Genomic DNA, 15,032 nt, shown 5'->3' on the forward strand with positions numbered 1-15,032 from the left:
TATATAAAGAAATGTTTGTTACGATAATAGAATGTAGAATGTAGGCCCTATTAGTAATACATTTATTATAATTAAACTCGTTCATAAGATACTAACCACATTATTAATTTGATAGACCTAATATTTCAATGCTGTATTTAACGGGATGATCAATAATTCCTTTTAAATGATGATGATGACGTTTTCATTTATTAGGCGATAAAGGAGACACAGGACCCAAGGGACCCCAGGGTGAAAGGGGGCCGAAAGGTAAGCACAGTGACACAACAATTGTTTATAAACCCTCTTTGGGCAACATTTATTAATGGACATTAATTAAACTGTGATAAGATAATAGGCCTATATAGTCTATTCTATTTTTATGAACTAAACATGTTGACATGGGCTTGTTTAGCCAAGAGAACTGCATTTCTATTACTCTTTGATATAATTCCAAATATACAAACAATTATACACAATAGTCTGTAAAATATTCATCACCATATAAATTTGAGAATTCAATGCTGCATTTATTATTTTTTCTAAAGGCAAACAAGGTGACCAAGGACCAAAAGGTAATAATCTTCTGTTGTGTTTACTACAATATGTTTTTTTTTTATTGAATCAATGTCTTAAAATGTTTATATTGAAATTTAGTCAACATTTGCAAAACAATTGCCGCCAGATATTTCCTATGTTTATGCCATTTGTCAATCTCCACGTAGCTTTAATGAATAAATGAGAGGCCATTTGCTTAATATTATGAATTTTCTTTAATTGATATATTTTTTTTAGGGCCTCAAGGTATTCGTGGTGAGAAAGGTCCACAGGGTTCTACGGGAGCTCCAGGTAAGCCTAGGCTGTACTGTTTGACGTCTTTCTATAGCGCCTTGCACTAAATCACTAAACTTGAAATTACACTGACCAATAAAGAATAAAGCTCGTTCACACCAAGCCCGGTTTCTGTACCGCCGTCCCGGTTCCCGAGCCCAGTCACGATTTCCGGTCGTTCCGTTCACACCCTCTGTCCGGCTCACGAAAATCGGTTAGCCGGGGTAAAGTCTGAAGCAGACAAGTGTCTATGTTGTTATGCCATGGTGTTTAGAAATAGGGGAAGGGGTGGGGCGTAACCCATTTAAAACCAACAGAGAAACCTTATTACATAATAATGATGATGATGATGATGATGATGATGATAATGATGATGATGATGATAATGATAATGATAATAATAATAATAATAATAATAAGTGACATTAATAAAGCGCTCTACGCCTGGCAAACCAACCCAAGAGTGCATACAATAAATCATATTTAAACAATTCAATACCGTTAAAATAATAACAGAAATTCATCCTACAATACAAAAAACATTTCAACAAAATGTATCATTCAATATACAATAATAACTCACCAAATAAATAAAGCCTAGTTACAATTAATTACAATTGGTTAGATCACTAAATGAAGCGGTCGCGAAATCTAACAGTTATATCTCAGTCTTTGTTGAGGTGGCGCGTTTCCGTCCTCATGGCGTTTTTACTGTTAAAATTGAATAATTAAAAATTCATCTCTTATTCTTAAACACCTGAAGAGTTACTTGTAGATCCGCTCATTAAATTGACCAATATTTTTACAGGATGTTTAGTTACACCTGTGTAAACTCACATTAAGGATTGTACAGTAGTATACAAATTTTGTTTATGCCCAATAACAGGAACTTAACAAATGGGGGTGATAACAATTGTCAGTCGTTCTTTCGCCCCCAGCTTGTACGCGTATTCGATGATAAGTTGTAATGAAAACACATATTTTCAACCTTGCTTATGGCAGGTGGTTAACCCGATAAGACCATGTTATTCAAAATAAGACTTAGTTTATTTTACCGGTCAACAAGGACAGTATCCGCTATTGTGAACAACAACATAGCAAAACAATTATGTACAGTTTATGATATGTTTGTAAGTCAACATGTTGTGTAATGTTCGAAGATAATTCATATTTTCTAATACTTTGTGTAACTATGTTTAGGACCTAAGGGAGATCGAGGCTATCCAGGCCCAGCCGGACCACCAGGTATGTTAAAACTAGACGTATAGGCCTATGGATGGGCATTTGTAAGTTATATTACATTCGATGTATTATGCTCGGGTTCATAATGCTCGAGCTAGCTATCAATATTCGGGTTATAGGCCTGGCTTGCATACCTACATTTTTTAATAAGTAAATTTAGACTTTAGCGGTTGGTATAAAAAAACAATTTTCATTTTTTTTTTTTAGGTGGTGGTCACTATTATTAGATGTCATTGCTCATATTATTTCGATGTTCTAACGATAACCAATCGAGAGGCTTTAAAAAATTCATATTTTCTGTCCTTATTTACTGATAGCATCATGACTATTGACCAATCAAAAGGTAGCATTATGGCTATTAACCAATCAACGGATAGCATTATATTGCCATTGACTAACCAATAGTTAACGTTGTTACAATTTCTAATAGTTTCTCGTCAGGTTAAATATAAGTTTTATCTATCTATGATTTCAATAAAGACAAATTGATTGATTGTAATATTTATTTTGTTGTGCCCTCTAAATACACGTCTACTATCATCATCGGCAAATAAGAAGACTTATATCTATTAAATTCATGCTTACGTCATTTATCATTTGAACTGAACTTCAGTAATCGAATTCATCATAGTAAATGTCGTCATTATTATCACCACCAACACTGCCACCACTAACACAATTGTGACTTCCATAATTACCGTCATCAATATTATCTCTTTTACTTACACCACTACCGACATTATAAACTCCACTATACATAGTCTCATCATTCCAACTAGGTATTATGGTAAAAGTGAGGTGACACTAGTTGGGCGAATGTAGGTGATATTCAGACACACTTTTAACCTCTTGTGTGTAATGTCAAATGGGGGATCCCTTTGAGGTCTTGTGTCCCCTTGCTTCAATAAAAACGCCACTGATCACTGTCGAAGACGTAAAAACAACAACATTATTGTTTACAAAACGAAAACAGTGTCTTGGAGGAGTGTTCAGATACTAATGATAATGGACCTTTCGGCTAAGAACCGCCTCCTAGATATTATTGCTAAAGCTGGCTTTCCACTAGGCGAATTTATTCGCGCGAATCAAAGCGTTGGTTCGCTTCCAGAGCTCTGACTGGTTGCGCATTTTTTTCTCTTCGCAAAAACTCTGATAGAAATGTGCGCATGTGCATGAACCGACGCTTTCGATTCGCGCGAATAAATTCGCCTAGTGGATTCCCACAAAACGACAATGTTAAAATATACGCAAACACGTACGTGCGTTTGCTGGGAAACATGAGCTTGGTAGACACGCGTATTCCTGTCCCTGTTTTGATTGGTTAAATTTGATTCAAACTCTGGAAAGGTCCGATGTTTGCAAACCGGTCAATCCCCTCAATAGGCATAAAGCTTGTAATACGGTCAACAGACTAATTCAACCGAGAAAATGATTTTAGAAGCCATGAGGATTATAGTCAAGTGCTACTCAATTAAGCCAAAATACTGCGCGTGGGCCCAAAAGACATTGACCGGGGAAAATCCGTAGATGATGGAAAACAAAGAATAGACCTTTCCTCTAAGCACCGCCCCTTTAATATTGTTGCTAAGGTTTTACAAAACAATTAACATTGTAAAAACATACGCAGACACGTGCGTTGTTGGGGACGACACGTTTGTCTTGTAAGACACACGCGTATTCCTGGTCATGTTCTGATTGGTCAGTTGTTAAATTTGATTGATCTTCTGGAAAGCTCCATTACAGAAAATAACTGAAGACAAGAAGACAATGAACGACATGAAAGAATATGCGTATTGTCATGACGATCGTTGGGTGTGTCTTTATAGTAATGCCTACGTTTGCACGCGTGTTTTTCGTATTCGTGCTGAGTGTGCACGCAAGTATAGGCCCTATTGGTGGTATAGTTCTCTAGGGTATATTTGAAATAGTTGTTCAATAAAAAAAATAAATAAATAAATAAAAATAACGAAATAAAAAAGAAAGGAAAAAAACATGTTAAAAAATCTCCAAGGATGGGCTTCGATTTTTGTTCATGCTCTGTCGTAAAACAATACAGAGAGAAACTGAACAGACAAAGAAGTGGAGCAATTAACGTCATAATAGAACAAACAGCATACATATTTTAATTGTATTTTTGTAATAAGTAAAATGCTAAGAGGTCATTTGGGAGTTCTTCCGAGGCTTTGGTCACTAATCTTGCAGACGACAATCGGTTGTGCCTCACGTTTACAGGAAAGTGTGATGTCATGTCGTATTAGTTCTCTTTGGAAATATTCTTTCGGAAATACTAACAACCATGTGATAATTACAAACAGTCGATCAGATCTACAGAGAATAGTTTAATTAAGTATACTAGTCCAAATTTTAATTTCATTTCTTTCAAAAAATTTATCATAATTGACTCGATTAGATCTTTTAAAAAGAGATGACAGCAAAATAAAAATCTACTCATATTTTCCTCCCTTCTTATATGGTTTCATTTGTGTTGCGTAAAAGTGAAACCGAGAAACAAGCAAGGAACACAAGAGAGACCGGGTCATCATTATGCTACTCATGTCACGTGGCTTTCGGCATAGTCACTTTATTGCTATATTTAGAATCGACATTCCCTCTTCATATTAGTCGATGCTTCCGATCCAGTTGTTAATGTCTTCCGTTAGCTTTAAAGATGCTGTCGTAAAATCTATTAAAAAACTTTCAAAAATGTGTTAAAAATTAATTAAAATCAATGGTCAAATAAGTCATTGGGGTTTTTTTTTTCTGATAAGGAAACCATAAAAATTGCTCAAGTCAATAAGGGTCCGTGGCAAATTTATAAGGACTTATTTAGGAGGACTGCGCGTCTGTTAACTTACGATTAAGAAATTTTCCTTTTTTTTTACACGTTTTGTTCCTAAGCTGCATTTACACTAGACACGATTACGACACGACAGCGACATAATCATCGCGTCGTTTGTATTCTTCAACACTGCGCGCATCTGTATTATGTCCTCGTCGTGACGTAATCGTGTCCAGTGTAAATGTAGCTTAAAATGGCAGCCCATGGTTCTGGCACAAACTGATTAATATCCCGGGTCTCCTAAGATCCATCCGGACCAATGGCTTCTGCAATTGAACTCAGGGGCTCGCCACTGAACATCAGACACTCGATCCCGACCTTGTAATTTCTCGGTTGAGAAAACCCGATCTCCATAATGTAGGTTACCGTATTATACAGGATAGAATTTTTATATTGATGAGGTAAATCATTGGTGATTTCTACAATGAAAAAGTTCATTAAACTTTTGGGGGAATGAAAGATAAGAATCATTTACGGAATAGGAATGGCGATCTGGCAGACGTGTTACGAATAGCCTCAATACAGATGTGCATGATTCCTGAATGTAGGACACGAGGTTTCTCGAATTAATTTGTTCCTTGCGATATAAGGCCTGAAAAAGACTGCTTAATCTGCTCAATTGGAATTTAATGCACCTTAGATTAAAATACACCTTTCAAAGGCGACGGTGCGGATTGAGCGTTGGTTCGGATTGAGCGTTGGTTGGGCCAGTTGAGTAGGCCAGTTGAGTAGGCCTACTTTGCGAGCTAGCAATATGGGGGCTGGTGGGCAGGGACTTTGCAGATAGATTAAAATGCACATTGAAAGTCTTTATTTCTGATTACTTGTGTGTTTTACCAATAAAGAGAGAGCAGCAGATCTCGAAATAACCTTTCCCCCTACGCTTAATAAAGAGGGGATGGGCACTCCGGACCTGGACATGCTTGTCTAACTTGACCTTGAACTTCGAGGGAGGAAGGAGAGAAAGTTCGACGCAAGAATTTAGCTCCAAAATTTGACTTAAGCGATGTAAGAAACTCAATGATTGATGGACAACCACTGGAATTCTAACACACAATTGTTAAGGCTGGCCGCACAGAAATATGGCAATGAAAAATATTGAAAGTTTATCCTCATAGTGATACCGCTTTCTTATTGGACAATTATATTCAACCAATGGCATAACAGGAACGAAGCTCGACCATAACTGTCTTAGCGAAACAAGTAGAAATAGTTTTATCCTTGATCGGATACGTATAGCGGCAGAGACAGGAAGGTTCCAGTCGCAGTGGGTTGTTTCTTGTCTCAACGACAGGTAAGCCTTTATTTTTTCACATTTATGTAAATATGGACCGACTTCTCATTACATAGAATCTTTATATAATTTAGTACAGAGTGCACAAACTAGATATTAATTCGTATTCACATAGGTTGTTTAATGGTTATCGATTTTCTATTAATTTTAAGGACGAAACATAATCATCGAGCACGTTAAAAAATATGTATGTATCTAGTACTGATACTGGTATGAGCATTGTATTGAGCCTTTTCCTTGCGGTAATAAAGCGCACGCAAATTCTAATAGCTCAGAGAAAAACACAAGGCAGTCTTAATACAGCATTAAACAGAAATCGCGAGTGCCACAACTGTATTGTCAAAACAATTAACAAGAAGCGAAACATGATAAATAATAATAATAATAATAATAATAATAATTACTAATAATAATAATAATAATAGAAGTAAGCCTTGCTTCTATTATACATACATTATTTCTTTAGCTTGTTCGATGATTATGCTAAAATAAATGTTTTAGCCAATTTTATCGAATTCATCAAGTTCCAATGCTATTTTTTAATACTTAAAATTGTAGCTTTAAGATACTTGAAGGCAAATCGCCCCTAAATGGCTAGGGCTGCCGTACGCTCTAGGGGTTAACTAATGAGTGAAAAAAAAACGACTGAACTATGGTCGGATGATAATTATCATGAGACTGTTTAAGTCCCTTTAATTTCAAGAACACGTAAAATGACGTTTCCGGAAATTCCTCTCAAATTTGTCGCCCGTGCAATTTCCAGAAAGTGGCGTTTATAAGTCAAGAGTCTAAAACAAGAACAGTATAATTTCCTCGTTCGATATGTGACTGGGATGTTTTTAATGATTTCATAAAAAATGTCACCCGCTCGAGGTGACATCATAATGAATTTCTAGCTCGTATTAATCCCTCTCCGCCTGCGGGAAAGATTTCGCTATTACGACTGATCGTAGTACAATGAGTGACTATATTCTCAATACTCCAAGGGCGTTATGATATTAATCAAATAAGTGTAATCATAGACATAAACCTATTTTTTTTTGGATGGCCTCCCAGATATTTTAAGCCCACTACGGACTATTATTTTAGGCGGTTAGTTCTTGCTGATTGAATGTTCGACATCATACGATGTTTTGTATTCTAAAATCTAGCATTCATTAAGACCATAATCGCCAACCTTATTTTAGATATAATAATATAGGCCTATATATATATTTTTGTTTTGGAAAAAATAGACTGATTTTTACATACCTAAGTTTACTGTTAGAATTAATGTGTACCCATTATTTTTAACGAATTGAATCTAATGTTCGATATCATCATTACTTTTCTCATAATCATTAAGACCATACTAATAATTGCCAATCGTTGTTTCATAGGCCTACTGTGTATTGCTACAATAACATAATTGCTACGTTATTTATGTATTATTTTATGTGACTTACCCTTACCGTATAGGCCTATATGGTGGTAATGATATCTAATGGTATTTTTTTTTATATTTCGAACATACTTATACAGGAAAAACATGATTCATCTGCAACCTGCTTTTATGGTCTGTTATAACTAACTTTCGTATTTATGAAATTACTATAAAAGATTCATACAAAAACGTTTGACTTGACAATAAATTTAAAATAGATGAGGATTAATATTTACCATGTCGACTTGTATATAGCTCCAAAATTTTTTTTAAAGTAAGTAAAATATAATATTTTGTAATAATGATGATGATAATGGGCTTAATAATAACAATAGTAATAATAATAGTAAAATAATAATAATGATAATAATAATAATAATTAGCCTGATAATAGTATGACGCAAATTGTTCTAGTCATAAATCAATACGTTATTAATAAATTATTGATAATTTGTAAAATGACGTCATCAATTAGTTACGTCATGTTTAAGCGCCATTAGACCAATGTCAGCTTAGTGCGATATAGTCAAAAATTAATAAATAAAAGTCTAAAAAACTATTAACAATTTTGAAAGTGATGAACGTTTTCACCTTTAATATCAGCTCGATCAAAACAATATTTGGAATTTATAAACATATGGGTTAGATATAGAGGCTGATATGGTTAAGCCCTAGCGTTAGCACAGATACTGCGTCTTACGCGATATTCCAGGCCAGTGCGTATTTTTAGGGAAGTTTCTCTTTTGTCAGACAGCAGTGAAGGCTCATAGGAATTTTATTTGTCAATCAAAATACACAGTGCGGAAATAATAGGATTACGTGAAACCAACTTGTTGCGCCTCGGGGACCTTGTTTATAAGTGTTTCTGCGCATGCTTTATTGCGCTGTTGTAATTTACCGATATCATAAATTATGAATCTTTGTTTCAGAGTTAGTAATCTGCGATCAGGTGCTCGAAGCATCTAAATTGAATTTTGATGACAGGACAATGTAGAGAGGTCAAAGTGCACTCTAATCATTAATAGTTGTAGTCTTCTCGTCGAAACAACTGTATTTCATATTTGCAAATTTTATGTAGATACAAATTCATAAATAGAAAAAGCTTATTGATGATATAGTGTACAAGACACAGTATCATTACACATCGATGTTTAATATATTATAGAAGTAGGCCCCTATTATTATTTTTTTTAATAAAATAAAATTCACAAGAAGAATGGCTGGTCCAGCAGTGACTAAGAGTAAAACAGAAAGGCTTTTAAACGGGGACTTCGAAATGATTCACTGAAACATAGCCATGTATAACAAACAACAACAGAAGGCCTTAACACTAAACTTCCTCTGTCAGTTTTCTACAAATATCTTTTTAGACTTTTGGTTATACCTACCAAGGCAACACACAACATTAAACACGGCTGTTTAGAGATTGAGAACGCTTGTAAAGGAAAGGCATGTTTGCTATTTAATGTGAATTCCCAAGGCACTGATCTGGATGTTGTTACAACAAATCTAGACATTTGTTCCGTCCGAGTCAACTTTAGTTCAGCAAAATGAAATCTTTTTGAAAGTTGTTTTGTTAGACCTATATATTTTTATTTGACTCGTTCCTTGTTCCCTTGGCTCGGATGGAGAGGAGGGAGTTGTACCATGCCAAACCCCTTAAATTTAGGCTTTGGGTTAGCTTGCAGACAGGATATTTTTATCAATTAATACTTTATACAACCCAGTTAAATTAATTATTTGGGTGCCAAGTTTTGAAAAAATATTTAAGTATTTACAGGCATAGAAAATAGTGGCAAATAATGGATGGGGAGTGTCGAGGTACAATTGACGTGTATCCCTTGATGGTGGTGGTGGGGGCGGGGGAGGGAGTGTTTAAGGTTCGGTTGAACTCAATTTTTTGACTAGTTCACTGCTGTAGTAGTACAGTATTTTACATTTTTTTTTATTACAGAACACTTGACTTCAACTTGGCCTATAGGAAACCCCTTCCCAATAAATCTGGTTATGGGCCTGCTCCCCTCCCCATTGCCTGTCATTCTGGCTCTAACATTGCAAATTCCTTATTAACAACCAGAAAAGCAAGAAATATTAATAAGATTCAAACATTATTTGTTCTCAATGTTTTCTATTTTTGATGTTGCCACCCCCGTTGCCTGATCGACCAGATTCCAAGAACTCGTATCAAATTTGTCTTTTTTGTGAATTAAACATCCATTTTGTCCAAAGTTATAGCGACGTTCAACGATGAAAGTAAATTGTATATGCATGTCATATTAATACATACTGTGCGAAAAATCGTTAGGAAATGAAATAATCACGCTAGGGATTTTCATTTCTGAAGGATGCAACATCAAATCCGATGATAGTAATAGTTGCCCAGATTATGTTTAAAGCCAGGCGCATAAAATGTAGGCCTACTTGTGTATGTGCACCGTATATTTTACGATCTGGTTCTTGTGGGTAAAGCGCAGGTATAGAACATCAAAAAGACGCTAAAAGTATAACAGGAGAGGTGAGGTGCATATTTCATGTTATAAAATTATAGGAATGATGTGCTATCGTACTGAATGCAGTAGGTTCCCAAACGCTTGCGAAAAAAAAAATATCGCAAGTGATTTGGGTTATGAATCGAACTCATGACCTCCAGAAACTAGCCTGGTGTCTTAACCACTAGACCACCGAGCTTGCGCGTGGTGGCTAGTGATGAATCCGACCCCGAATAGCAGCGGGTATGGCAATTCTATTCCGATACCGAAAAATAGCATTCAATTATTGTCCGTTTTATATTTATCATTTGAGTGATTCGTTATATCGATAACATATTCTTTAAATTCTAATTATACACGAATCAGCATTTTCTTTTGTGCAAACCTGATCTGTCGCTGATAAAATTAAGGTAAAGTCCTGTCAGACTATCAAATTTTATTTAACAAAAAAAAAAAAGTTGACATGCCTAAATATGGTCATGATGTGATCTATCATGACCACATATAGGCTTCTTTTTTTTTTCAAATACGACTTGATATCATACAGAAACATTAAGCTTTTAGGATTTAAATCACTACCGTACTGTACATAATTTTTATATGGATATGGAAATAATTAGATTAAACTCGATATTAAAGTTAGAATTTGAATCACTAATAGTCCTATTATTATTTAACACCCATTATATAATGTAATTAGCTTATACTCTCCGATTTTTATATATTTAAATATTTACTGTAGTAATATTTACTTTAATAAAGATAACTGAATTACATTTGTGTAGCATAATGGTAAATTTTTGATCTCTAATAGACACCCAGTGATTTCGTCAACCGATCTCGTCAATGACGGCCATTCATCTTCCCTGAAGACGGCTACTACAACATCCAACAATGCATTACAAGTTTTATGATTTAAATAGAGCTTGTCAACAAAATGAATTTTCAACTTTTGTACAAATAAAATTTATGAATTCTGTATGATGCTACACTGACCTTGAGATTCAACGAATGCTTAAGTAATGTATAAAAACAGAATAAATGTAATCTTGCAATGATGCGTTTGATCTTCATTTCCTGAATTCGAATTTCCCTTGAATTTATAGGATGAAGGGCAGTATGGCTGAAAAGAAAGTCAAGGTTAAGGATGGAAAAACGACTACATCAGAAGAAAATTTCGCTGCGCAACCGAAACGCGCGGTAACTTACCAGACGATATTTAACGTTCTCGTAGTGATATGTTTCGCATTGTTTATTTTAACTGTGGCGCTAGAATATCTAAAAATACGAGACAACATGATTGCCCATGAGAGGGATATTCAACACCTCAAGGATCAAATTAGTACGTCAGTATTAGAAAGGGTGAGTATAGGCCTACATTTGATAGAGAACCAAAAATCCATTTTTATTTCAAATTATGGCGTTTAACAATCAGTGGCTACAACTTAAAAATTCATAACTTTTGTGATCTGCAAATTCACTTTTTGTGGGCTTTCGAAATTGTTTCATCTGGATAAGCTCTTAATTACTGTACTGTACTGATAAGTATAATTAAAATATGGTCATTAATATGTATCACTACAGCATGATTTATTATTCATATTTTGCCACCTAAAAACCTCGAACGGCCCATTACGCGAAGCCCCATCCCTTTTGCTGTTGCTAAGATAATCCAAAGTTGATAGCGTGCGTACGTTTGGACAACACGACTCATGTGTTTCTATTGACTATGGTTTGTGAGAGAAGAGTCCTGTTCTGATTGGTCAGTTGCTAAGGTCAATTAAAACTCCGAAAAGGTCAGCTTTCTAGTAGGCCTACAGTATTAGTACATTCTTAAACATTCGCCAGCAAATTCCATAATTTCAATAGTAAACATCAGTAAATAAATAATAAATCTTGGATTTACAGAATGTTGATAATTGATGTGATTCTTTTAAAAGTACAGTAATTGATTTTTTTAAAAGTTTTTGACATTCTTTCGTGATTAGATGGGAGGCAATATACTTTAATGTCGCATTTCAGGTAGGCCTACGGCTTACAATTGAATCGGTAATACGTAGGTAAGGAGTAATCGCACCTGTCCGATAAATCCACATCACAGGGGCATTTTGTTTCCCATCCATTACTAGGCACGTGTTTCATTTCCATGAATGATTCAACATTGTTAGGACTTTGTTTTTACGAGAAAAATCTTTCGTTTGTGGCATACCCATCTCTTGAGAGTGCTTTGTTGGCAAAACAGGTGTGTTATTATAATGTATGGTACAAACTACTCAAATGCAACAGGTCCGTTGGGAATTATGACAACGCTTAAATTTTACATTGAAAAGATTCTTTTACAGGAGAAGCAAACATCTACTGAGCATCCACAATTCATAATTCAAAATTATTCGTGCGTACCTGTGAATTAATGTATAATAGTATACAATTTTATTTTAAACAGAGAATAAGCAAACGCCAAACAAGTGAGAGCACTACTGCTGAGCCAGAACCAGAACCAGAAGGGAAACCTAAACCAAAACCAAAAGAACCGTCAAAACCAGCCGGTGGTAAAAAGAAGAAAAAGAAACCGAAAGCAAAGGCAGAAGCATGTCCTGCTCAATGTAAGAAATTTGGACTATAATAATAATAATAATAATAATAATAATAATAATAATAATAATAATAATAATAATAATAATAATAATAATAATAATAATTTGCATAGCGCCTCCCGTTGGACAAAAATAATAATAATAATAATAATAATAATAATAATAATAATAATAATAAATTCATAATGATGATGATGATGATGATGATGATGATGATGATGATAATAATAATAATAATAATAATAATAATAATAATAAAATGATCAAATAATGATTTCATTTGGTTTAAAAAAAAACAATAACATTAATGATAATTATAATGACTATGATGTAGATAAATATATGATGTTGATGGTGATAATGATCATGATGAAGACGATGATAATATTGAATGATGATGATAACGTTTATATGATTATAATGATAATAATAACGATATTTTTTATAATTATAGGTCCACCCGGAAAACCAGGGCGACCAGGAAGGACAGGGCCTCAGGGAATACAAGGAGAAATGGGTAAGAGGCGTTGCTTATTAGCATCATGCAGGGGGAGGATATTTAGGGGGCCGGGCCAGCCCACCCCACTACCCCCCCCCCCTTCGCTTTTGGAAAGTAAAAAAAAAAGACAGAAGGAAAAAGAAAAGAAAAAAGATGGCTCAAAACGCATCAGCGATTATTTTCGGACGTCTAGGAAACAAAAATTAATCAGGGGCCCCTATGGTGGTGCTATTTTTCTATCGGTCCCACTTTCGTCCCCCTTTCGCTCCCCAAACCACCACCCTTCGGACATCTCTGGATCCGCCCCTGATGTGGTTTCCTTCCTGGGATTTTCAATGACTAAGACCAATTGGATATTACTATTTGAAATAGATAAAGAAAGAAACCTGGTTAATGTGTCAAATTAGAAAAAAAAAAAAAAAAAAAACGCTTTACAATTTACAAGACCATTTCAAATCTGTGTTTTTTCTAACGTATTATTTCATCAAGACGATTTCTGGGCATTACAGAAGATATTCCAAGGGAGAACTGAGCAGGAGTTATTTCAAAATTTTAAAAAAGTTTCACGCTTGCAAATTCGTCAAACCTTGGATATCCTGCTATTGAGTGTCAGCTATACAAATGAAAAATACGGTACGCGCCGGATGTATATGTCACAGAGTATAAATAATCATTGTTAAATATTTCTCGTATTCTAAACTTGCGTGTGAAATCCTCGCAGTTAGTTAGGCGTGGCCGAGGCAGCCTCAAGTATTCAGAAATTAGTAGGGGCGAGGCAGTGCGACAGTTTCGGAATATAAGTTATCTAGAAGGGCTGGCACTCTCAAAACGAAAGAAGGTGTCTCGTGTGGCCTACCCCAATTTATTTATTTTCTTTTTATTTAGGTGCACAACACATGCACCAATGACTGTCAATAATAGCGAATATATCACTGTCCTACTTGTAGCTGACAATCCCTTACACAAGACAAACATACACGCACGATACTTTACACAAACTAAATCTCAATATGAGGTTTAGGGAGTGGAGTTGTTTGGTGGTGAGCAAAAAATTCCTGCAACATTGACAGGAATTGAACCCAGAACCCTGGAATTGGAAGGCAAGCATTTCAACCACCAAGCTATTCAACTCCACTAAACATTTTCATCCACCTTCGTATGCCGAATTTATCAAGCGTTTAACTAATATGCTATATTCACCTTCACTCAATTTACTCATTTATTCTTAATTTTAGTTATAATTTGTCATAATACGTCTATGATTGAAGCGGAATTTTGAAGACATTGTGAAGTTTGCTGCAGCATCAGACGGGCTAGATAAGACAAACTTGCAACTCATCGCGGATATATGTTACAACTCACTTTGCTCATCATCAATTTAATTATATCATAACATGATTGCAATGATTAAATTAGAACAGACGTAATCATAATACTAAATTATACAAGCGTCTGGATGTAATTACTCTGCAAAGTCGCTTAAACACTAGCTAGCCAATCAGAACTGAGATCATCCAGGCGTGACCCGAACATGCGCCTGTGGTGTGCTCTGCCCTCTGCAGTCTCCTCACATTTTAACCAGGTTGGTTCCCTGATGTGATCATTGCGATAACATTAAATAACGTCACGTGGCTATGAATACATTAATTTATAATAAATTAAACCACCTTTCTTATAGTATGGTATGTCCTATCTCACAATATATCGTCATACAGCAATAAACATTTAATACATAAACCGTAAAACATCTCCACAACATGATCCGTGATTTTTGTCGTCTAAGACTAGTTAACGAGTATGATGCCTATCATTCTGAGAATTAATTGAAATCGTTTCAGACAT

The 15,032-nt window shown here is 35.0% G+C and overlaps 2 protein-coding genes across 3 annotated transcripts in view; both read left to right on the top strand.

Annotated features, from left to right (window-relative positions):
• The window catches only part of LOC117112814 (collagen alpha-2(IX) chain-like), a 9,563-nt gene extending 7,010 nt beyond the window's left edge, over positions 1–2,553 (top strand). For both annotated transcript variants that reach the window (XM_033255994.1, XM_033255993.1), the window contains exons 10-14: positions 196–249; positions 528–554; positions 775–828; positions 2,011–2,055; positions 2,260–2,553. In XM_033255994.1, the coding sequence (XP_033111885.1) occupies positions 196–249; positions 528–554; positions 775–828; positions 2,011–2,055; positions 2,260–2,279 (200 nt within the window). In that variant the 3' untranslated portion in view covers positions 2,280–2,553. The remainder of the gene's footprint in view (positions 1–195; positions 250–527; positions 555–774; positions 829–2,010; positions 2,056–2,259) is intronic.
• A 3,274-nt stretch (positions 2,554–5,827) lies between these two features.
• Positions 5,828–13,612, top strand: LOC117112815. The gene is made up of 4 exons (XM_033255995.1): positions 5,828–6,185; positions 11,204–11,459; positions 12,541–12,700; positions 13,146–13,612. Exons 2-4 carry the CDS (start codon positions 11,205–11,207, stop codon positions 13,595–13,597), a joined length of 867 nt encoding a protein of 288 aa, XP_033111886.1. The 5' UTR covers positions 5,828–6,185; position 11,204; the 3' UTR covers positions 13,598–13,612.
• The last annotated feature ends 1,420 nt before the right edge of the window (positions 13,613–15,032 follow it).

This window comes from Anneissia japonica, unplaced genomic scaffold (assembly GCF_011630105.1).
Source record: "Anneissia japonica isolate Jap-2015-1 unplaced genomic scaffold, ASM1163010v1 scaffold172582_len1462937_cov174, whole genome shotgun sequence".
NCBI classification, from domain to species: domain Eukaryota; kingdom Metazoa; phylum Echinodermata; class Crinoidea; order Comatulida; family Comatulidae; genus Anneissia; species Anneissia japonica.